The 24,940-nt window shown below is 43.8% G+C and overlaps 1 protein-coding gene across 2 annotated transcripts in view; it reads right to left on the bottom strand.

Annotated features, from left to right (window-relative positions):
• Positions 1–24,940, bottom strand: part of ING3 (inhibitor of growth family member 3) — a 248,013-nt gene that overhangs the window by 46,515 nt on the left and 176,558 nt on the right. For both annotated transcript variants that reach the window (XM_085654156.1, XM_085654155.1), the window contains exon 8: positions 643–797. In XM_085654156.1, coding sequence (XP_085510282.1) covers positions 643–797 — 155 coding nt within the window. The remainder of the gene's footprint in view (positions 1–642; positions 798–24,940) is intronic.

The following is a 24,940-nucleotide window of genomic DNA, read 5'->3' as shown; positions in this document are numbered from 1 at the left end:
CAATGCCGACACCGAAATGTAAAACTTTAAAGCACCACTGGTCGCAATCAAATGTAGAGCTATTTCCAAACACTAGAAAATATATAGAACCTACTAGATTAGGAATCTTATCCAGTGCTAAGCCCAAATTGAATGTCGATTGTCTTCGATCACACCCAAAAAAACCTCATAAAAATGAAAAATAAAATATGTAAATGTAGTAGTTGCAACGGTTTGTCAAGAACAGTTCAAAATCTCAGAAGGTACTTCGTCTGTAAATCATCAAGGTAATGATGCTTGCAATTCTAGTTCATCGTAGGTACCTTTGTTGACATCGTAAGAACTAAATAGTTCCTGCTTGCATGCAGTTTTCAGAGGCCAGCACCCAGACAACATTTATTCGGCCCTCATGACTTCCACAAAAATACCTATGATGCAGAACCCCTGATTACATGTGTGTGTCATCTGGCCACATGTCAAACGTGATATCAGGAACACACATGCTGGACAATATATGGGGCCAAACTTGCAATAGGGAAACTACAGCTACAAATTCCAGCATGTTTGTGATTTTACAACAAAACACGGACTAGATTAAATTAATACAGATGGAATCAACTTGCTGCCAGGTATGCTACAGAAAAATAACTTGCAATGCCTTACCTGTGCTGTTGCTTGCACGGCTTGAGCTGCTGCCATAGTAATAGCGCCTGCTCCAGCGCCAGTAGAAAGTGAGCCTAGGTTGTATGAAGGCAGTGGCTGAGAGGAGTTTGTGTTGTAAGCATTGTTGGAAGCTGTTGAGATATTGTTTCGAGCTCCTGTAGAAATAATAATGTATACATTTTTGTGTATTTTACAAATACTACATACATCACAAGCACCAAAGCACTGTTTTGCAATATAATGATAATCTGTACGAAACAAATATGGAAAACCACACTTCAGCCTGTTAATATACTGATTTGTTCAATGTCAACATAGCACTTGGATGTTCAAAAATGAACATTCAAGTGCTAATCATTAACAGGGGGTCATTTTCAGATGACCCCCAGTTTTCAATTTAGTCATCCTGAAAGGGCATCAGTCAATGTGGTTCTCACAATGAACATCTGCATTAGTCCTCAAAATACACCCAAAGCGTACTTGTGCATCCAGGGTTGCAAATGTGCTGACAAGTGTTTCGGGGTTCCTGCCACTCAAACAAAAGTATTGATATCATCTGTAGGCAGGTGCTTACATGCAAGTTTAAATAGCTGTTGAGAAACGCCAAACAAAGCATCGGGTGTGCAACTGGCTCGTACAACCAACTATTATCCTCCTGCTCAAAATGAACCCTTCAAACATATCATAGGTGTGATATGATGTTTGCAAGGTTTGCCTCCTACTGTGAGCGACCACTACCATGACTTAGGGGAGCAATCTGGAGGAAGTGTTAGTCCGAAAAAACACTAACCGATTTGATGACTCCAACTAAAGCCCCACCACCCAAAAATAGCAATACTTCCTGTGGTATTTGATTGGTCTGTGAAAATGGCTATCTTGGAGGTCTGGAGACCCCAGTCAAACCAGAGTGTCTAAAGATGAAGAATATGTGTACATAGCAATATTTCAATTTTTGCTTCCATAAACATCTTGCAAGGAATAAAAATCGAAAATAGAACTAATTCTCCCCCCCCATCCTTCAGAACAAAAATACCTTGTGTAATATACTTTTGCAGACAGTGGGAAGGCAGAGAATTTCGCTCGGATGAATATGGAGGAAGACAAGGTGGCCTAAAAGGATGAAGAGAAGGGTTGCAAACATGGAGGAGTTTCCTTCGAGAAGGGTTGCAGTTTAATCATCTGGAGGACACAGTGGGTAAATGCAATTTTACTTCAGTTTGAATGTTAGAGTGACACTCTTGCCCCACCCCAATTGTGGTGCTGTGGGTCTAGAGCAACGGTAAAGTGGTTTTGAAGCTGAAGGAGAGGCTAATAGATTATTAACGTTATTGCTAAAGCTGTACTAAGTACTGGCACTTCTTTCCTCAATGGTTGTGGTGGCTATTGCCAAGTAAGTTGTGGGCACGTAAAGGCAAAGCAGATGCACAAGCTTTCATAGCACTTAAAACCCGAGAAGCTTGCACTCATGAATGACTGTTGATTGTGACAAACATACCCACGGACAGGACTATCACGTCAACGACATCTAGGTTTGACTAATATTTGTTTTGATGCATCCATGCAATCCTTGATAAGCTGAAAAAAGGACCCTCTCACTTCACCTATTGTGAACGTTGATCTGATTCTAGAGTCATGTAAATGATCCTTCTAGCTTCTACAATTGTGAGGACAGCAAACTTTGAACCTGCAGTTGGTTGCAATCCATAAATGCTATTTCTCCACTGAGATTGGAGACGTCTATGACCAGCAAGTTCTCTTGCCGACACACAATTATGATCAGTCCTTTAAGCTACAAGTTAGCAGTCACATAAGGCATCAGAATCCACTTAAAAAAAAAATAGACAGCTGGGGCTAGGACTATTCTCAAATAAATTGTGTCTGCACTAAAAGGCTGTGGGTTTCACAGTAGATCCATGGAACTCAACACCAATGGCCTTGGCACCCAGAAATGCACCATGATTTACAATGGGTGGAACAAATGTTTTTGAGGGTCGTGGATGGATAGCTTTTGGGGGGGATAAACGGGGCTACGTTTACCATCTGACTGTAAAGTCAGTCACTCATCTGAAAGCAACCACATTATCCGGTCCACATCCAGAGTTAGAGACTATTCAAATAGGTGGCCATTTATTTAACAGCAAACCTGTATTCTTAAGTCTGTTAAATCCACTGACTGAACTGTGTTTGCTAAAGGTTGCAGTGTAACAGTCAGAGTAAAAGCAAGTCGATTTAACATGTGCTCTTGATCAGTACTTGCTGTGCCTCAGAAAATCAGTTTTTTATGCAAGGACAACGATTTTCTGTGCTTACTATGCTCTTGTGTCTTGCTTGATGACAGGGCAAAGGGAGGCCTGTCTCCAGAATACAGGAGGCAGTCTTCAGGAGAAATACAGATGATCATCTCTTTCCTAGGCAACACGACGCTAAAAATAATTTAGCTTCCCTTTTATTGAGGGCTTTCGGGTGCTTCAAGGCACAGGGGTCATATGCCTCTGTTGTAAAGGTCCATGCACTTCCTACTCTAGTACACCCCTAGAGGATTCCTGTATACTTATTTACCAGTGGGCTACAGAGGAGATGGCGCTCTGACTAACAAAATTGGACAAAAATGTGTGTGGATTCAGGAGTTTGTGGTGTGCAGAACAAACAAAAAAAACGAAGTGATTGTGCCTTTATGAAGCGGTTATACCTCTTTACATTAGTGACTTTAACAACTGACCCATTGAACATTCAGGGTCTACTTACACTGGTTGAGGACACTGTTGAAAAATCATCCTGATCAATCTGCCAAACGGGCATACTTTAAAAGCGAGTACGGTAAGAAAAACAAATCTAGCATTAAAAAGGTTCAGTGTGGTAAAATCTACCTATTATTCTAGTGCTTGTAAGATACACAGACCATAAGCATGTTTTGTGGGAGCGATATGGTGATCTTTAAACTCAAAATGTGGCAAATATATATATATACACACATATACACACATATACACAGAAAAAAAACTGATTAAAGTTATAGTTATGAATTGTAACTATTAAACTGTAAATGACAAAAATACCTCAGAAATTCACTACAAAAACAAAGGTTAAACGGACGGTATAGTTTGGTGAAAATGTCAGTTAAAACATTCAGTTTTAAACAAAACAAACCACTGAAAGTCACCAGTTCTCGTTATCTTAACAAATTATAACTTGTGCCCTCAAGCAACTAAAACTCAAGCCCCAGCCATGCACAGTGTTATCAATGATGCAATTTCCTTATCAATGCACTAGCTATACCCTTGCAAATGACATTACTTACACCATCTGAAATAATACGAAACTTTTGACATCTGAAAAATCATCTCAGTTGAGAACATGGATCATGGTAGAGTCGTGAGTTATACTTAGTGTAGTATGACAAGTGAGGTTAGAACACTGTGTACGAAGCTCCGTGACTTATAGTAAGTAATTTCAAAGTGGTGTGTTAAGTTAAAATGTAAGTTGCAAGTTACACTGTGTAAGTAGGTGGGTGACTTATAGTAATGTGAAGATAATGTGCAAATTAAAGTTATAACAACTTTAGAGTTTCTAACGTTTGTGTAGTTTAATTATGGTTTGTATTAAAGAATAAATAACGTTTTTCCAACTAGAACTTATCTGTTACCTTTGTTTTTTTAATGGAATGTCAACGGTTATGTTTTTAATGAAAACGTGTTTCAAATTGTAGTATTGAGTGTTATTTATTGAAGTATAGATCATTGGAGTGTAGTAGAGTAAAAGGAAGGTGAGCATCATACAGTCGAGTGTCAGAGTGGAGTATTGTATAGGCGGAATTGAGTGAATTGTAGTAGAATGTAGTGGGATAGATGTGGAAACAGTGTAGTAGTGTTGTAGCGCGGAGTTGTATAGATTACAGCAGTGTAATGTACAGTGGAGCTGCGTAGAGAATGATTGGACAGGGGCGTTGAGCGAGGTAAAGTCTCATACAGAAGAGTGGAGTTGAGTTTAGTGGGGTTACGTAGCAGTGTGGAGTAAAGTATTGTTATATGTCCACTAGGGTCATTGTCACCATTGCTAAGTTAGCATGAGCTTTGCTGCCATGATGCTGCTTTTGCGCACATTACTATAGGACTATTTTTTTTAGACTCTTTATGCCTTTCACATGAGAACTGTCTGCTTTTCGCGTTCTCTGCTAAGTTCCTGGAGTTTAGTCTGAACACGATGTGCAAGGTAGATAAACAATGCCCCTTTTTATTCTGTTCAATCCCTAGCACCTAGACAAAACATGCTAAACACAGCTGCACTGCGGGGGACTCATGCTTTGATATTACAGGGATGCATGTTGTTTTAACACCCATTTGGAGAGAACCCTTTCCAAGGAGCAGAGCTATGCTGTTCCTATGATGTAAACCTTCCATCTAGGCTTTAAGGTATGGGGTCTGCTGACAAAGCCCAGAGATCTTCTTTTATATAATAAACTTCTTCCAGTCAAGGGGAGGGTGGCTAGGCCTTATGGTACTTTTTCCCACTGTCTGTATATAATGACATCCCTCTTCATATTCTAAGGTATTGTAACAATGCTAATTGTTCTCAGTTTATGCATTTTGCTGCTGGTAGTGGCCCGTATACTGCATTATAGAGCACAATAGTTAAAATAAAAATTTTGAACTATTACAGTGACTCTGCCAAATCTTATTGTGGACAAGTACGAGTGAGCGAAAGAAAGGGTATGTCTTGCTACTGCTATTCCTGAGAGAGTCGGGAGTGTTGTGTTCTGGGTTGTCTAATCATTTGTAGAATCATGATTTTGGAGAGGAACAAGTAAAACACTATAGCTAGTCGGTTTTGGGATTTTGGGTACTAAAATACATTTAGGCCCTTTATCGATAGAAGGGGCAACGTGGCCCGTTTTGGCTGGGTATACCCCACACCCATGTTATCGGAGAACTGCAACAATTGCAGAACTCTGCATATTACATACTTCCTTGATAAGTGTGCAAAGGGCTGTTATAGAGTTCATGTCGCGCAACTTTCAGGTGGGACCACCTGGCGTTGCTGCACAACCAGCTGGACCTGGTGGTGTAACCACAAGTCCTCTTATGGTTAATTCGGTGATGGGCAAGCGCCCTCAGAATAAGGATGAATTCCCTTATTGGCTTGCTGAAAAATTTGGACAAAATCGAGGCAGTTTTTCAAATACCACTCCTGTAGAGAAACCGAGAATCTTAACCATAAGTTTGCCTAAAGACTTAGTTCCTGAATTAGCTGATTGTAACACTTGGGTAAGGTGTTTGCAGCGGTATGTTCGATGTGTTTCGGCACCCCCTCCATGACCGTACTCCCTTCTGGGATAAAACGTGTTCAGGATGAGCACGGAGCCGAAGCGGCTCTGGAATTGGGAATGAGACTGGTGGGGGTGTTTGACGTAGCTGCTGTTATGAGCCTTGCTAATGTTAAGGGTGAGGCTGCAAGATTACAAGTGGCTAACTGCTTGGAGGCTGAGGCAGACACACACAAGCTGTGCAAATTACCGAAGATTATTGCAAAGGCTTATAAAACCATAGGCCGCAATAGTCTGGGAGTTAAGCATTTTACTCAAACGCAGACGGAATCTCAAACGGAACGAAGAGCCCAGCCTGATAAAGACGGGCGCCCGTTCTTTCCTAAAAAGAACTGGAAAAATAAAAACGGGGGCAGGAACAGCAGAAGCAAGGTTTGCGTCCTGGGTCACCGACACCCAAGTCTTCCAAGCGTACTTATCACTTGTACGACAGCGCGAAAATTAAGACCCCTGATAGGTTTCAGGTCCCTGATCAGCACTCTCCTCGTTCTTTACAGGACACATCGGACTCTCAAGTCGGTGGAGGGGAGCACCAGGATCGTGGTAAAGGTCCAACTATTCAACAGGGACGAGATCTACCTCGAAGGTTTGACATTAAAGCAAAACCAGAGGATCTGCCTCGTTTTCGGCCCCCGTATCAGAAGAAAAAGGTTGCCACTTTGACAGCGAAGGATGCCTCAGACAGTGAGAACAATACTCCTAGCCTGGACATGGGCAGTGACTGCTCGACAGCGCAGCAGAGGTTACCATAGTGCGGGAGGCACTGCGTCCCTGTCTGGAGGCAGCAGCAACTGATGCATTAATTACAGTAGAAACTGCAGATACCCAGATTGCCCCACCGGATAGGTTCCATGAGATTGTCTTCCAAATTGAAAGTGATATACAATGTCCAATCAGAGCGTTTTTCAGGGAAAATCTCACCTCCTCATACGACATTTTGCTGGCGGAGGCAGATTGGCCTCCACCCTTTGTGCTAGCCGCTTCCAGAGGGGAGGACGTGATACTACAAAGTTTTCTGCGTTACGTCCCTGAGGAACATGCAAAGGCTTAAGCAGCTGAGTGAGCTTTGGCCCTTGCCCTAGCGGTGTACCATAATCCGGTAGGCTGGGATATTGATCCACCAACACAAGAGATACCTTTACGGTCTATGCCACAGCCACATCCGCAATATTCAATCAGACGTGAAGCTAAGGCTCATGTTTGTGACATTTTAACACAGTTAAAGTATCAAGGAGTGATTGAATCCTTTGTATCACCGATGAATAATCCTTTTTTACCGGTATCAAAACCTTACAGTTCATATCGCATTGTATGGATTACCTAAATTTGAATAGTCATTGTTGCACTTTTGCAGTACAAAACACGCACAGCCCTGCTCTGGTTAACAACCTTGTTCGTAAAAAAATACAAAACTAGGCTGGACATTTCCAATGGTTTCTACAGTCATAATCTGGCTCCTGAGAGTCGTGACTTGACAGCATTTACCACCGTCGGAAATCAGAAAAAATGTACACGTTGGTCTACGAGGTATAAAACATTCCATGGCATTTGCTGCACGTGTTGGGTCTTTGTTGAACGACATAGATCCAGATGCGTTCTCGTACCTTGATGACATTTATCTAACGGACGACGAACTTATGCCGCACCTTGTCCGAGTCGACCTCATCATATTATTGTTTGCCAACTATGGATATAAATTCAATTTTGCAAAACCACACCGCTCATTTGGCAGTCCGCTTTATGGGTTATGAGATCAATAATGAAGTTAAGGGGTTAGCCCCCACTTCCTAGAGGAATGTGCACAATTGCAGCCACCCTCTACGCTGAAGAAACTTCAGTCTTTGCTGGGATTTTTAAATTTCAGACGGACATACATTCCCGATTATGCCCATTGTATCAAACCACTTTATGCGTTGATACGACCAACATATTCTTCTGCCAGCTGGCTTCAGGAACATACCACTATCCTACAATCTTTGCAATCTGACATGGTTGCAACTAACTGATTGTTGACGTGTGATAACACCACGAACCTGGTGATACGTATAGTGCCAGGGAGGGTGGGTTTCACTTACTTAACGTTCAATGATGGGGACACAGTAGCTATTGCCTACAAATCACATTTGTACACTGCAGCTAAAATGTGTTTTTCGAATGTTGGTAACATTTTGACAGCGGTCCAAATGGAGATTCTGAAAGATCGCTCACTGGCGGAAGGTAAACACATTCTTATGGTCATGCCTTTCCCTGCTTTGGAGGCAGTGAGTAACGCAAATGTACCCAACTCTAAGGCACTACATCCGCGTTGGATACAATGGGCTACTTCTTTGACATCGTCTGATGTCACGTGTATCTTTGATCCTGCACTTCAGACAGGCGTTTTTACAGCATGAACACGTTCATCCGCCACCGCTGTTGTTGCTTTCTTTACATGAGTAAAAATGTATCATTTATACCGATGGCTCGGCTCCACATGGAGAATTTAAGTCTTCCACAGTGCATACTCAGGCACTTGGGGACTGTACGGCACAATTAGCGGAGCTGCATGCTCTTGTTCTAGCCCTTTTTGCAGACCCTAATGTGAATACTCTCATTGTATGCGATTCTTATTACTGTGTTCAATGTTTTAATGACAACTTATTCTTTTGGTCTCAAAATGACTATCGAGACTCTAAAGGCAGCGCAATTAAGCATAAAACACTTTGGGTTCGAGTGGCAGACCTTAAACAACGTCTGCCCCTCACACAAGTTATACATACTCTTGGCCATCAGCGTGTGGGAGCACATGCTCTTGGTAATTCTTAGGCTGACGAAGCGGCCAAATCTGCAGTAGCCATATGTTCCGTAGCAGCAGTTACAAGGTCCATGACTAAAATAGATAATGATATTTTGGCAGCGGTAGATGCTACGAGGGAGGGAACTGCGTATCCTCAGTTTCCCTACGAAATACTGTTATCATAGATCGCCGAACAAGTTCCTTATGCTAAGATTAAACCTGTTGAGGATTGGCTGATTCGCAAAATGGACCGCAGGCTTGCTTTGATCAAAGTCACGCACGAGGGCATGGCATCTGCATGTCTTAGTGTCAGCGACAGTCTCGATTTCACATCAACCTTATTGGTGGAGTGGTTTATATAAACAAACCCGTAATTATGTACTTTCTTGTAACATTTGTCAACAAAGTAAACCGTATACAGTCACACACCCACCTCAAACACAGCTATGCATTTTTAATCAACCATTTGGCTGTGTATTTCTTTATCACTGCGGTCCATTCTCTTCTGATACTGCGTATAAATATACATTTGTTGCAGTAGATTTGTGCACTAGATTCCTTTGGGTTTGGCCACAACGCAGTGCTGACGCTGGATAGGTCATCAGGGATGTGCATGTTTTTGTCGGGATGTTTGCCTGTGGCACCTTCCATTCAGACCAAGGTCCAGCGTTCGCCTCTAAGGCATACAAGGAAGCGATGAAGGCAATGGGGGTGCTGGTGCAGTTTTCGTCTCCATACAGGCCTGAGGGCAATTCTATTGTGGAACGAATGAACCAGGACTTAAAGCAATCTTGGACAGCTAGGCTTTTAGGTACTGGCAGGAACTGACTGGCCCATTTGTGTGGTGTTCAACGTGCACTCAATCTCCCTAGAGGATCTCTGGGTGGGCGGACCCCATACGAAATGCTCTTTGGCATTTAAATGTTTGTGCCAGACCTTGATGGTCTAGACGTTGTGGCGGCAACCTTTGACGTAGATAATCATTCTAGTGTGTTACAGGATCTACAAAATACCTGTGACAGCTACGCAACTGAACATTTACCCTCTTCCAATGATGCAGCACTGCGGATTCCGGTTGCCGGCTGGCTTCCCAAGATTGGAGATCTGGTACAAGAAAAACTAGAGAACAAAAAAATAATTTTGTCCCTCTTATCGTGCACCAGTTCCAGTACTTGGATTGAAGGGTACTCATACAGTAATTTTACCACCTTTACCTGGTCGTAAAGACAACAAATACATCTCAGTGGACAATGTCAAGTTACACCGTCAGGCTGATTTTGAATAGTCTAACACCTGCAGTTTTGTGCAACGCTACCTCTTTGAATCCGTAACCTCAACCTCTACGACTAATACCCGTACCGGTGAAGGGGAGATGGAAACTACTATTGACCTATCGCCTGTTCTGCCTCCATCCTCTTCCACCGCAGATGTCGAGTATACATATCCCACGAGTCCCAAAGGGAAGTGCCGAGCAATCCTCGACAACACCACGCTGATACATCCCACCCACCTCGAATACTGATGTATGCAAGCGGTCATTTTGGGGACCATGCCAGCTTCTCTTATGACTCATCCTCCTAGTCTTCCAGTTTGGCACTTCCAACGACAACATTAAGCATTTTCGTCTCTTGGTTCACAAAAACTTACCTGGTCCCCCCATGGACCTACATCTGGTTGGTGCTTATCCTAATATTCCTCTTCATGTCGATTGGATTTGTGACAGTGTTCTTCTTACTCATCAATGGTCATTATTTGCCAGAACGCTCTGCTGTGAACTTGGTCGATGGAATTCTGGCCCCACACACATCCCATATCCTGAAACGTGATCAGACACTTGTGAACATTTCAGCATTCCCAGTTGCAGATGGCATCGTTTGGGATAAAGTGGCCTTCGAAATTCACGACCCCACGGAGGTGCTCAGGGTGCCTATACGTGTTTCGCGTCTCATTAGGAGATGTGGTAAAACGGGACATACATTCTGATGATTGGAATGTGCAAGCAGTACATTCATTGTTTTCTGATTTAAAGTATTATGCTGCTTTTGATGCAGAGGATTTGTATTTAAATTCTGCCAATCATGCCGATTCATCCTGTTAACACTATGGGCATAATTTCTTGCATTAAACTAGCACGTTAAGACATGTTTTTAATTACACTCAATGGGAACATTGTCCTACTCCCATACAGGAGAGTTCTAAAACCCTTAGAGATAAATTCACCTTTTTCACAGATTATGACTCGTCCAATCCGGAATCCTATTTTATAAAAATTGCACTTGTCACCTCACTCCACATTTATTTAGACCCACACCAAATTGATCTATTCAAAAAATTTTTAGAACTAAATTGGGGACACAGGGTTTTGATCACTGGAAAGAGACCATTGATTTAAAATCAGTCTGGGGCACTAAACAGTGGCAGGTTCAGGGAACTGACGCATTACATCGTGCCTGCCTGATCCAGACTCAAATTTTATTTTTAAATAATACAGTGCACCAGACCACTTGCTCTGGCCTGGCAACTGTAAAACATCCCATCCATTCTGTCCTTAGTGGAATATAACAATTGGCGTGCTCACACGAATTATACGTTCGATATATTACAGGCTTTGTTTCAAAACAACATTTTCAGTGTCTCTGAAACTGATTCATTCGGATGGTTGGTGTGGCAAATGAATTCAAATGCATGTCAATTGTGTTTTTATAATGTAACACCTGGTTTCACACAGAATAGACCGGATCCCCGTTATCCATATTCACATGCGGTCACCACATACTCGGTGGGTAAAGTATGCCAACAATGGTTGGAACATTCCACCTTATCAGTGAAACAACACTTCACTCTTGTCCAGTGACATCAATTTGGCGGATTTTATCTTAGGACCTAGAATTCCTAGATCTGAGAGGTTTATCTATGCAGCTTACAATGAAGTTTGGAAACTTTCGCAGATTGAAGCAGCACTTCGTCTGCGCCAAATTGATCAAGCAAATTTAGAAAAAGTCCTTGCCGTGGTCGACAATAGCATCAACACACTTTCTTCACGCATTTATGCATTGGATAATATTGTTTCTTCTGTTATCGATATTGTTCAGAATGATTTATCTGTGTTACATCATGGTCAAAGTCAGTTACGATCAGTTATGCAGTTTGCATGGACGTTACGGACCCTCAAAATGGTAAAAGTCCCTTGGGATTATTTGAATGCTTCTGCGTTATTCTTACCATTTAATCTGACTGATAAACAGATTTATGTGTGTGAAAGATGCTACATATACACTGTTGCATATTGAACAATTGGAGCCCTTGCAGTTCTGTGGTGGAGACTGATTCTGCTGTTTGGTTAATTCATGGGGTTATCTCTCTCCCATTTTCACTGTTTCAATTGAAATCATGCATGCAACATTTTCCGATTGGCCGTTTTGAACCACTGGGTAGTGCATTTCTACATGAATTATGGTCCCTACCTTTCATTTATGTATGTCTGCGGGAGGATAAAGAAGTCTTCTTAACAGGGGAGGACTGCGATTCTTCAGTAGGACATTCCCTGGTTTGTAAACACATTAAGTTGCACGGCGCTTGTAATGTATCTGGGCCTACTCTTGCTTGTTTTTTTAAAGGAACCCCAGTCCCATCAATAATTCCCGCTTTTACCTTGCTTACTAACGGCAGTTATCTTATTTTGAACAACCAAGACTGCTGTGGTTTACGGGCAGGAAGTCCGTATTTAGTAACAGTTTCACAACACGTTACTTGTTGTAGCAATGTGCTATTTCCGCCCCGCATGGGAATGTAGATCGTTCCATTTGGCCTTCCATTCAGACTTTGAAAACAGATTTCAACAAATTAAGCAGGCTCAAAGCGCTATTGTTCGATTCCCTGAGATGGGACTTTTTACTGGCAGTAATGGAGAAGATGGAGATGGGAGATGGCTGATCAAAATAGGTCCGCCTTTTGTATAAGAGTCCTAGGGCTAGAGTGCGTACGGGTAACACGGTATCTGCCCAATATTGCATAAATAGAGGAACCCACCAGGGATGTCCCCTATCACCATTGCTTTCCGCTCTAGCCATGGAACCTCTGTCAGGGCGACTCAGGCAGGAGGGTGAGAGGCTGGGTGTGGCTCTAGATGGGACTCACCATGTTGTATCACTATATGCGGACGACATACTGATCTATCTATGCAATGGACCTAGCGAGATCCTGACAGTGTTGCGTGTCTTAGACGAGTTTGCTAAGTTCTCGGGACTACGCATAAATAAAAGGAAAACATATGTGTTCCCGTTGAATCCTGCCCTTGCCAGACCACCAAACTTCCCCTTGGGCCTGGAATGGGAGTCAACATCTTTCAGTTACCTAGGCATACAGGTTTACCATCGTCAGGTGGAACTGCTTGAGGGAAATCTTGGAGGTCCCCTAAGAACATTGCGGGCAAATGTGTCCTTCTGGCGTTCACTCAAATTGTCGGTAATGGATAGAGTGGCGTGGTCTAAGATGGTGGTACTACCACGGCTCTTATATTTCTTCGTCAACCTGCCGGTGGTGATCCTGAAAAGTTGGTTTAAGACCCTAGACACATTATGGAGAGATCTGGTGTGGGATGGCGGACATAACAGGGTATCTCTGCAGACGATGCGACTTCCACTCATGGGGGAGGACTGGGTGCTCCCGATTTTGAAGCCTAATACTTCGAGCACAGCTCCAGTGGTTGGCTAGGTGGCTCGATGGAAGGGGGCTAAACACATTATCATTGCCGGCTGGCACAGCTCCGGTGGCCCTGCTGCCAAGAATGCTCAACCGTCGCCAGAAGATTAGACATATGGGGACATTACTCTCAGTGGCGGTAACGTGCTAGGATAGGTGTATGGCAAGAGCCAAAGATCGGCCGCCTTAAGCACCAAATATTCCACTCATGGGCTTACCACAGGTGGGGATACGTCCACCTCTTACACAGCGCCAGTTGCAGGGCTGGGACTAAGCAGGAGTGTTGTCGGTTGGGGATTGTTACAGAGGGTGAACTGCTTCCGTTACCCAAGTTCCTGGAATATCATGACCTGCCACTGGGGCAGTTTTTGAATGATCATAAGATACGGGGGTGATGACTGAGTTGTGGGAAGGTGACATGAAAGAACCTGTCACTCATACGGCCCTTCAGGCACTGGTGACTTTGGGGTCAGCAGGAAACCTGGTAAAGTGGCTCTACCTGGCAATAACGGAGATGACCCATCGGCCTTTGCCCCGAGTACAGGAACAATGGGAGGGCACTCTGAATCAGCAATTAACCAAGAAGGATTGGAAGAAGGCCCTAGGAAGTCCCAAAAACGTGTCCAGGAAAGCAGCCTTGAAACTCATACAGTTTAATATACTCCAAAGAACTTACCTTACCCCACACAGGTTAAATGTAGTGTATGGCAGCGGTGACCAGGCCTGCTCCAGATGCTCAAAGAGAGACCCCGACTTTGATCATATGGTATGGTACTGTCCTGGGCTTATTGATTACTGAACAAGGATCGTAGACACAGCAAACAGGGTTTTGGCTCGTAATAGGACGTGCTCCCCAGAGGTATACCTTCTGGGATTATTCCCGAGACCCAAATCCAAGAGAATGGGTCATAGGTTTGTAGACCTGGCCTTCCTCTTGGCCAAAAGGAGGGTAGCTCTCAGACGTCAGGTGACCATCGCAGACCTATGCGATTCTGGGACATAGAGGAGAGGGTTGGATCAGCCTTATATCAGGCCACTATTTGTGTGGCCTGACCCCCCCCCCCCCCTTCGGGGCCACGAACTAAATTGATTCTGATATATTTATTTATTTATGCATTTTTGGTGGTAGAGGGCAGCGTGCGTGGCTGATGTGAATAGGGATTTCTACCTGCGAGGGGTGGGCTGGTTGCTGCGGAAATCTGGAGACTTCTCAAGAGGCCGATGAACCTCGGTCAGACGCAGTGACGTGTCCAAGTCGCCAGTGACTGGCAGAGCATGGGAACTATTAGTAGGAATAGCAGGGCAGATTCTGAGACATGTCGCTCTCCCTGGGGTCTGCAGGCACGAGGCACAGTAGTAGTAAAGTACCTGTAGAGCAGTCACCGAATGTCCCATATGGCTGTGGCAATAAGGCACGTTCAGTTCTGAAAGCCGTGAGGAGAGAGGTCAGTCACATGTGCAGGCTTCACGGTGAAAGAAAGTCCCGAATGACATCGGTAGAGTCAGTGGCCTGTTAGCCGGTGAACAGTTCAGTGTTTATCTGCTGTCTCTCGGGGCCGTGGCAGCCAGCCATGTGTGGTCCAAAAACATGGATGCCTGGTAAAACAAGACAAGTACGGCGGAGCATGGCGCGCCCGCTTGGAAGGGGCGGGGGAGCGCATTCCAGGCAGGGGAGCGGACCCTTTGAAGTGCTCCCCCGCTGATCTCACTGCAGGCATCTAAGCTTGGTTTGCTAACGTGAGGAGTAAACAAAAACAAATACAATGGCGGGATGCATATTAAACTCAGTCCTGCCAGCCATTAACAGTGGGGCGCTCGTGGAGGAAAGGCCGTGTCCCGTGCCGGGGTAGAATGTATTATGAAAGAACCGTAATTGCCTTTGATCCAAAATGAAGGAATGTCTTTTAAAATTTAAAGACCAGTATGAAATAGTGAATGCATGCTGTTCTCATTTTGTGTTTGGCATGAGATCGTTTTATGGTTTGCAAATAAAGCCGAGTAAACCCATTTAAGTATGCAAAAAAATGAGAAAAGTAGCTCATCACAACACACAAAACCACAAAATTTAAATTGAATGGGGGAAATGCTAAAATAAAGCTAATCCGTAAAAACGCATTAGTGCACTCTATATAATGTCTCTAGATAATTCAAACACCCGACATGAATCAACGATATGTGTCCTAACTAAATAAAACAAGTGCGAAGCGAAACCAACCGCCGCAATTGAGAAGGAGGGTATGGGGGGTTGAGGAAAGCAACATAGACAAAGCGGCCGTGCGGGCCGCGAAAGTGAAAGGAAACGAGTGCTTTCAGGCCTCCAAATGGTGCGCGCGCCCAGCCGACGCACATGCACTGTATTTGGAGGCCTGAAAAGCCACTGTTTGCACTTCCAAAACTCGCTTACTATAAGTCTCGCCAGAGCAGCGCTAAAGCGCTGTCTCAGGCGAGACCTAAAAATAGCAGGACACAGAATCAAACACAGCAGGCAAGAGGAACACAATATCTAACACAGCAAGCAAGGAATGTACAAAAAATAAATAAATATAACACATTTACAATGACTAACAAACTTCCTGGCGGGGTCTGAGAATGAAGGAATTAGTTCTGAAAGGGTCTTTGGAATAGAAGAGATTTGAGGCCTGCTTTGAAGATCCGGATGGAGGTGGTGGCACGGAGCAAAGGAGGAAGTGAGTTCCAGATTCTCACCGCATTACCTGAGAACGATTGAGCCATCAATTTTTCCCTTTTGAAGGAGGGGGGCTCAAGCAGGAACTTTTCCGCATTCCGAGAAGGTCTCAAGCCTCCGGACAATTTAAATTTATTCGCCAGATAGCGAGGGGAGGAAGAGTGCAAGGCTTTATGGGTGATGCAAGCCGTTTTGTAAATAGCGCTAGCCTTGATGGGAAGCCATCGGAGAGAAGACAGGATAGGATTGATGTGGTCACTTCATTTGGACCCTGAAATGAGTTGTGCAGGTAATTTATGGATGCACTGAGTTATATCCTTCTTTCTTTCTTTTTCCATTTTCTGAGTTTCTGTATGGCAACTGAATATACCTTTTCAATACATGCATGTACGAGATGGTTCCTGCAGATGGCAACCTAACCACTCCCTATCCCACACTCTCATAGCGGGGGTTTTACTAATTAATATTGTTAAACTAGTAGACGATTGAAACCCTAGAGCAGAATAGTCCAGAGACAAACGAGGTGGGGCAACAATGTTTTGACTCCGTGGCATATCAACACTGTAATATGGAAAAAAAAAGTCTGATAATGTCTCACGGATTATCTTGCTGCTGTGAATAAGAAACTGTATGGATTGTCAAAAAGTTAATTTTACAAATGCCAATAGAAACAATATTTTTTATTTTAAAAAAAAGCGCTATTGTTCCAACAAGAGGTGGCTCTCACTTCGGCTCGGGAGACCTGTGAGTTAGAGGTGGCTAGAAAATCTAGAGAGATTCAGTTACTTCTGAACACTAACCTCCCACTTCACTTTGGATGCTTATACATCAAATATTTAATGCGTCTCGACACTAAAGGCCTTGCACATTTTTTTATGTGAAATATTTTAGAAATGTTTTCGATTGCAAGACAACAGCAATGGGTATCAGTAGGATATGTGTACATTTTAAAATAGATGGCAGCAGCGTATCCAATCGGCAGTAAGGGAGAGTCAAACAATATTATTATGCACCATGGCATCTTTGTGGGCCGCATCTTCCCCTCCCAACCATACACCCAGTCATCTACAATCATTTTTTTTATTTATTTCTTTTTATTTCTTTTTAATGGTTTATTACAAACTTTTTTTTTATTTATTTCTTTTTATTTCTTTTTAATGGTTTATTACAAACAGTAGCATCATCAGAAATGTCACATAAGTACACAATGCATCGGCAATACATCTATAGTGTCATCAGAAGCATAGTCATCATAGAGATATACATCATCAAAACATGGCATTAAGTCAGCGAAACCGTCGAAGGCCAGTTAGGATACGCTCTGCGTTAAGAGTCAACACCATCACAGACATCGTTAATTAGAACCATTTAGGTCAGTCTCCTAATATTCTACATGGTACACATTCCAGTCACCTGTCAACAGTGGGGAGCGATTGATACCAGAAACACAACAACCTCCCATCTCTGCGCTACAACAATCCTCCATTCCCATAACCATAGCCCCCAGCCTTCTAGTGTTACCCCCCCCCCCCTGCTTCCGGTCCCATTGCCGCCTGCGGATGCTCAAACCCAGTCATCTACAATCATTGTGAACAGGAGAGAGAGAGTCCATAGTGTGCAAGCCATGGCTTTCATATTTTCCAAAACGTTTTAGGGCAGCCCTGTGCTTTATATGTTGTCTTCTCTCCTAGCATATACATGTCCATGCTCTTTCTCCATTCAACAAGAGACAGATCTGCTGCTGCCCCCCATGCTCTTGCTATGTCTCGTTTCGCGAGCACCAGCCCTAGCTGCAGCAAGACCAGCTTGGGTGTAGGGAGGTCAATGTCCGTGGATATTTCCCAGCAAAACAAACGAGGGGCTGAGTGGAATAGTCTCCCCCAAAACACTCTCCATTTCCCCCAACAAAGCTGTCCAGTACCTTTGAATCTAAATACATTCCCAATACCGTATGATAAAATGTGCCTTTTGACCCTAAACCAAGCAAACAGGTGGACTTTTCTGCCCTTCCTATGCCGTGCAGTCGCAGTCTGTCATAGTATGTCCTATGCAAGTATTTGTATTGGATCAGCCTGAGGCGGGATCAGATGGCTACCTCTCGAGGATGCATCAACGCCATTTCCCAGTCCAGATTGTCCATCTCACCCAGCTCGGATTCCCATTTCATACACAGTTTCTGCAGTGTATCTGGCTTGTTATTTATGATTGTTTTATATAGAGCTTGGACAAACCACTGAAGCTGTTTTCGCGCCAAGTAGAGAAAACGATAGTCCAGGACAGGAGGATAGCCCAATTTGAGGCCCAGACTGATCATTTGGTTGATTGCACAAAACCTCTAAAGAAAACTCTGTTGTCCTGGAACATGGCAGGACTAGGTTCTAAACTGGGATCCCCAGAGTGGCATGCTGTCATTGGAGGTTTTGAGATCTGTATCTTTCAAGAGACTTGGGCAGAAGCCCCTCTCTTTTGTGTGGGATATCTAAAGTTTTATATCCCGGCCGCTAAAGGGGCAAAAGGGAGGCCATCAGGGGGCTTGACAATCTGGGTGAAGCAAGACCTAGAGCTAGACATCCAAGTACTCCCAACTTTTAACCAGGATATTCAGGCTCTCAGAGTGTGTAGGGGAACCTAAGGGATTATGGATATTTATAATATCTATGTGCGAGGTAACAGGGGAAAAAAGTCAGGAGTTTAGGCGGCTCTTGATGATCCCCTCGTTGGTACAGAGACAAACACAAATATTATTGTCGCGGGGGACCTAAACGCGACGTTTGACCCTCCATTGAGTGAGGAGGGTAACTTGTTAGAGGAAGAAGACACTAAGTGGGATGTCCCAAAGTTGGAACTAGACCAAATAAAAAAAGATGGACAGATGTGGTGATCCAAATTAACTCCTTGTGCATGGAGAAGGGATTACGGGCAGTTAATGGCCGTACACCGTCAGATAAAATGGGGTCTAAGACTTAACAATGGTTACAGCACTAGCAGGATAGACTATGTATTGGTTAGCCTACCTTTTTGGCATGCCGTTAAAGATATGCGGGTTCATGATAGGTTGGAAAGCGATCATAATCCACTATGTGTGTACCTGGACTTAAGGTTTAGGGCTCCCCATGAACAAAGACATTTACTCCACCGCCGAGGTTGTCCCATCAAATGAACTAAGGCACCTTAAATGGGTTAAGATAAGTGAGCTACCCGAAGTACTAGCCAGCATTGAAAAGGATATAGACCTTGCATTAACAGCTGCAGGACAGTGTAGAAAATCCAACGGCCCTATGTATTGCCTTGCCCACTTGCGTAATCTAAACTTACGCACACCACTTACTTACACAGAAACTCCAACACTCCTCTGGAGGTAAAATGAGCTTTATTAGTATTGTAGACAAGGGCAATAAGTCACTGAAGCTAGTAAGTTCTTAGGCACCAAGTGAAATAATGAATACACCACACTATATATATATACAGATATGAGATCTTGAATATAGATACATATATAAACAGTTAATGTACAAAACACCTCACCAGATGCATCTGCACCGGATTCTTCAACATCCCTGGCCAAGCACCGAAAACACCAAGTCGGGAACCCTGTAGAGACTGGGGCACAGGAAGTAATCTCTCCGGGCACCAAAGTCGTCCCGCGAGTGCGTCCACTCCAAGACTGAGTTCCTGAGCTCCACCTCACGGACACCGCTTTTTATAGTTAAATCAACACGCTCGAAAACCCTCTAGCAGGCGTTCTCGCCCATCTATCCATCATAGGTGCTGGCCGCATCTCTGCGTCAGACCCACCCATACAGACATGGCCAGATTCTGCTTGGGTGCGCCGAGGCAAAAGACATTCCTTTCCCTATCTCCGGCCTTGGAGAGCCTTGCACAGCGCATCCTCCCTATGTCCTAGAGATAAGCATAGAATGCACAAAAACAAGCTCAAGGCACAAAATAACCTCACGAGGTATGTCTTGCACCAGCTCGTACTGGTTTACGTGAAAAACATGTTTGTTACTGCTGAAGTGTAACTACAGGTCAAAGCAGCACAAAATGGAAATGCAATACAACAAAATGGAAGACCAGAGCATCACATGGAATCGAGGTCAATATACAGTTTAGCACGTGTAACGTGTAAAATGGCAAATGCAATACACCCTAAAGCAACTCATTTGCATACACAACAAATTCTTTGGACAGCTACGCAAGTATTTTATCAAAAGGGTTAAAACTAAAAAGGCAGCTATTCCTAAAATGCAGAAATGGTATAACAAAGACTGTAAAAAAGCTTGTGCACTATTAGGGGTAGCTATTAAAGAAGGTATCCCCACAGCAGTTCGAGCAGCAAGGGCTACCTATCGGGGGGTACAGGTAAAGGCAAAGAAAGAGTGGAACAATGAAAGGTGTGAGGAACTTAAGGAGGCGTGTGTTAGGAGAAACCCCAAACAGTTCTGGAATGTCCACAATTGGGATAGAGTTGGACAGGTCTGCCAGCCCCAAAATCATGTTTCTCAGTCGGAGTGGGTAAACTATTTTAAACCATAATATGCCGCAAACGGGTATGAAAAAGAGGGCGGGATTGCCAAAGTTTTTTACCAGAAGACAGTCTATAGAAAAGCAGACGGTGGCACTGAAAACTATTATGGCTGAGAAGGCGCCTGGCCAGGATGGAATACCAGGGGATGTATTCCTGTATGATAAAGAAAGATGGTTTAAGTATATCCATATATTGACAAACGCTATAGCTCAGGGTGCACCGGTCCAAGACTCCTGGATAGGAGCAGAAATCATGCCAGTTTTTAAGAAAGGGGACAAAGCATGCCCAGGAAATTATAGACCAATCAGCCTAATAGACTCTTTGCTACAGGTAATGGGCAGGTTGGTGCTCAACAAAGTTCAAGAATGGATTGATGAACTTAGCATACTATCGCCATTACAAGCAGGGTTTCGACCCTACACTAGTACAATCGACCAAGTATTTAGGTTCACTCTGCTTTATTGGAAAACAGTAACCCTGGGTAAGGGTAGCTTGTACGCCGTCTTTGTTGACCTTAGGTCGGCATTTGACCTTGTACCCAGAGCTAGTCTTTGGGTGACATTACAAGAAATGGGGCTGCCACTAGACTTGTTGACACTCATCATTAGGATGCATGAGGGCAATACGGCTAAGATCCGCTGGGGCATGCAGGGAATAGTTTACGGAATCTTTCCCGGTAGAGTGCGACAAGGATGTGTGATGGCCCCAACACAATTTTCCTTATACATCAATGGAATAGCGAACTGTATGAGGTCAACCCCCACGGACGCCTCATCACTAGCAGGTGAAAAAGTCCCCATACTAATGTTTGCAGATGACACATTGATCATTTCCAAGACACTGAGTGGAATCCAGAGAGCTTTAACAATTTGAGGAGTTCTGCTCGAGGAGTGGTATGGAGGTAAATGTGTCTAAAACAAAATTGATGACCTTTAAATCGGCATAGGGCCTTCAAGGGGGGCATAAAAATGAACAACCTTCTACTTGAGCAAGCCAAGGAGTTCACGTACCTAGGGGTAAACATCCAGCACACCAGGTCGATATAGCATCCCAAAAACACAGACAACTTGCAGGGGTATTGAAAAAGGAATAGAACACCTCATTCTCTAAGATAATTAACCCGGCAATAGAGATCTATAATATGAAAGTCATCAGCTCTTCTTTATATGGGTCAGAGATTTGGGGGCATGAGAATTTAGTTAAGCTCACACTATCTGAAAACAAGTTTTTTAGAAACATCGCCAAACTGCCACAGAGTAGCCCGACACGCCCAATATTGAACGATCTTGGTAGAAAGTCAATTGCAGACACTACTAAATTACGTCTTCTTTTATATTGGCATAGACTTTGGTCCACCCCAGAGCTCTGACTATGCGGCTTGATATAATAAGGATTGACACATCGAACCAAATAAAATGGTTAAGAGAGCTTAGAGCTATCATAGCGACTATTGGTATGTATGCTTTGTGGGTGGACCCAATGAACACAACTTTTCCACCCAAAAAGATTCTGAAAGGCCAGATATTGGGAATCGGTCCAGCTTAATATTTTGAGACGTTGTGAGTCTTCTTCTCTAACAGGGCTATTTCTGGACTGTAAACCTATTCCTAGGCTGGAAAAGTATTGGGATTTTATTACAAAGCCCCACAAGAGGAAACTTTACTTCCAGTTTAGAGTAGGTACATTGCTATTAAGAGTTTTTACAAGTAAATGGTCCAAACATAGCAATGACTTGTGCCTGGTATGTCAGTATGGCAAGGAATCACTGGCCCATCTAATGTTTAAATGTACAGGATACATTGCTCCACGCCGTGTCTGGTTGACAAAAATTTGTAGGCTCTTGGGAACAAAAAGGGCCAGTGAAGCCGAAAGAATCCTAAAAACAGACAACAGAAGTGATCGTTATAGCAATGGTGAAATTCCTGGGATGGGCGTGGGCAATGAGAGCACGTCACCAGGATTAGGTACTAGATTAAATGAGATTTTGTTATGCAGTACAGTATTTTTCTTTTGTGGGAATACTATGTGTTTTAATAACCACCTTGCTCCGAAATCTGAAGACCGTATTTTGAATTACCACTAAGTTTTATCATAATAACTTTTATTGGAATTTATATTTGTACATAGTGATTATATGATAATTGAATTTATACATCCATTTGGGCGTGTTCTACTTTTGACATGATGCTTAATGAAATGGTTTTAGATTTTTTATGAATGGTTGTTTATGTATTTTTGTGCGCTTTTATGACAACACGTCGAATAAAGCATTTTGGAATGGATTGTTTTATATGTCCAGTAGACCGCTTTTTCAGCTATTCCCACATCAAGAGTCATCCCTCGAAGTGTGCGTATTCGGAGATGTCGTCAGTGTTTAGGCCCTGCGCCCGCCAGGCATGTGTCAACTGCAAGTACTTGTAGTGTTGGGTTGTGTTCATGTCGTATTCCGTCTGCAGACGTGTACAAGTGACTAGCTCTTTGCAGTATAGTATATCTTTAAGTTGCGAAATGCCCAACAGGTCCCATTTCGCGAAACCTCGCAACTTCTTAATTTCTGGCAGGCGATTACCCACCCATAGCAGGGTCTCCCTGGTGACCCGGCCGCCCCATTTCATCTGTCTTGCCGCTTGTTTCCACGCTGTCAGAACGATCAGTGTCGCTGTGAGGAGCTGTGTGACCCCTTTCGCCCCATATATATAGTGCGTGTACGGGTGTTTAATGAATTGTGTGCGCTCTAGAACGTATGTGGTGTGATCCCGCTCTATATGTTCCCATTCATTCACTACTAATAAATGGGCTGCCCAGTACTACGCCCGAAGGTCTGGCAGGGAAATGCCACCATTGTATTGATTATGCTGCAACGTCGCCAGTGCTACTCTTGGCGGCCGTCCGTCCCAAAGGAATGTCCGCAGTGCGTCATCAATTCTAGTGAAGACCTCCACTGGTATTTACTGATAGGTGTTTTGTAGCACGTAATGAAATTTGGGGAGCACTATCATTTTGTACAGGGCTGCCCTGCCCAGTAGGGTCAGCGGCAGGGACTTCCATCTCTCCATATCCTCATGAACGCATTGGTTACGACAGATACCAAAATATTTAATGCCTTCTCTGGTAATCTGGAGCTGGCTTGGGCCCATGGTGTAACCATCATACCCACCCGCCTGATATAGATAGGACTTACCCCAGTTAATCTTATAACCAGCATGTGAACCGTATGTTTCACAACTTCTCATAATGTTTGGGAGTGTACTTTCCGGGTTAGTCACATACATTAATATATCATCCGCATATGATATGCATTCATCAGGCCCGGACGTCCCTTCCGTCCGAAAACCTGTTATGTCTGGGTGCGTTCGGATCACACAAACAAGTGGTTCAAATACCAGGGCAAAGAGCAGAGGGGATAAAGGACAGCCCTGGCGCGTGCCCCTACCTATGGGAAATTCCTTTGATAGCACCCCGTTGACTCTGACCCTTGCCACGGGTATGTCATATAGTACCGAGATCCATTGCCGGAACACCGGTCCAAAGCCAAATTCCTCCAATACGGACATGAGAAAGGGCCAATGTAATATCAAATGCCTTTTCGGCATCAAGAGACAAGACGAAGTGTGGATCATCCCTTTTGCCCACCACCTCCAGCCAGTTATGCAGCAGTCTCAGGTTAAGCCTTGTCGACCTTTTGGGCATGAAGCCCGACTGATCTCTATGAATGAGACCGAAGATTACAACTGTGAGCCTATTTGCTAATATCCTTGCTAGTATTTTGGTCTCCAAATTATTCAGTGAGATAGGAGGGTCGGTCTTTCTTCGGGATTACTGCTATTGTGGCAGTCAAGTCCCTAGGAAGGCTCCCCATCTCGAGCGCATGTTGCTTAAAAAACATGGGGGGTGTCCATTCGGCCCAGGAACATTCCCAGTTTTCAACTTGCTGATGGCTATCGAGATGTCTTCTTTTGTAATCTTACTGTCTAGGGACTGTGATTCCTCATCCTCCAACCCGGGAGCCGTAAATACTCATGTAGTTGCTCAGTTTCAGCCAGGGCGCTTGGCGTATAAAGAGCCTCTTAATAATCTGCGAAAGCGTTAGCTATTGCAACCGGGGTAACTCTGATCTGTCCATCCTCCTCCTGTATTTGGGTCACCCACCTACTATCTAGTTGTTTTTGCTGAGCCATTCGAGCAATCTGCCAGTCTTGTCTCCTGTGTCATACAGCCATCTGTGCAATGCATGTATTGCATGTTGCGCATCTTTTCTGGCCAGCGCGAGATATTCCTGTCTAAGAA

Source organism: Triturus cristatus, chromosome 4_1 (genome assembly GCF_964204655.1).
Source record: "Triturus cristatus chromosome 4_1, aTriCri1.1, whole genome shotgun sequence".
Taxonomy (NCBI): Eukaryota; Metazoa; Chordata; class Amphibia; order Caudata; family Salamandridae; genus Triturus; species Triturus cristatus.
The sequence above is the reverse complement of the archived record's forward strand: the minus strand, read 5'-3'. Positions and strand labels throughout refer to the sequence as shown.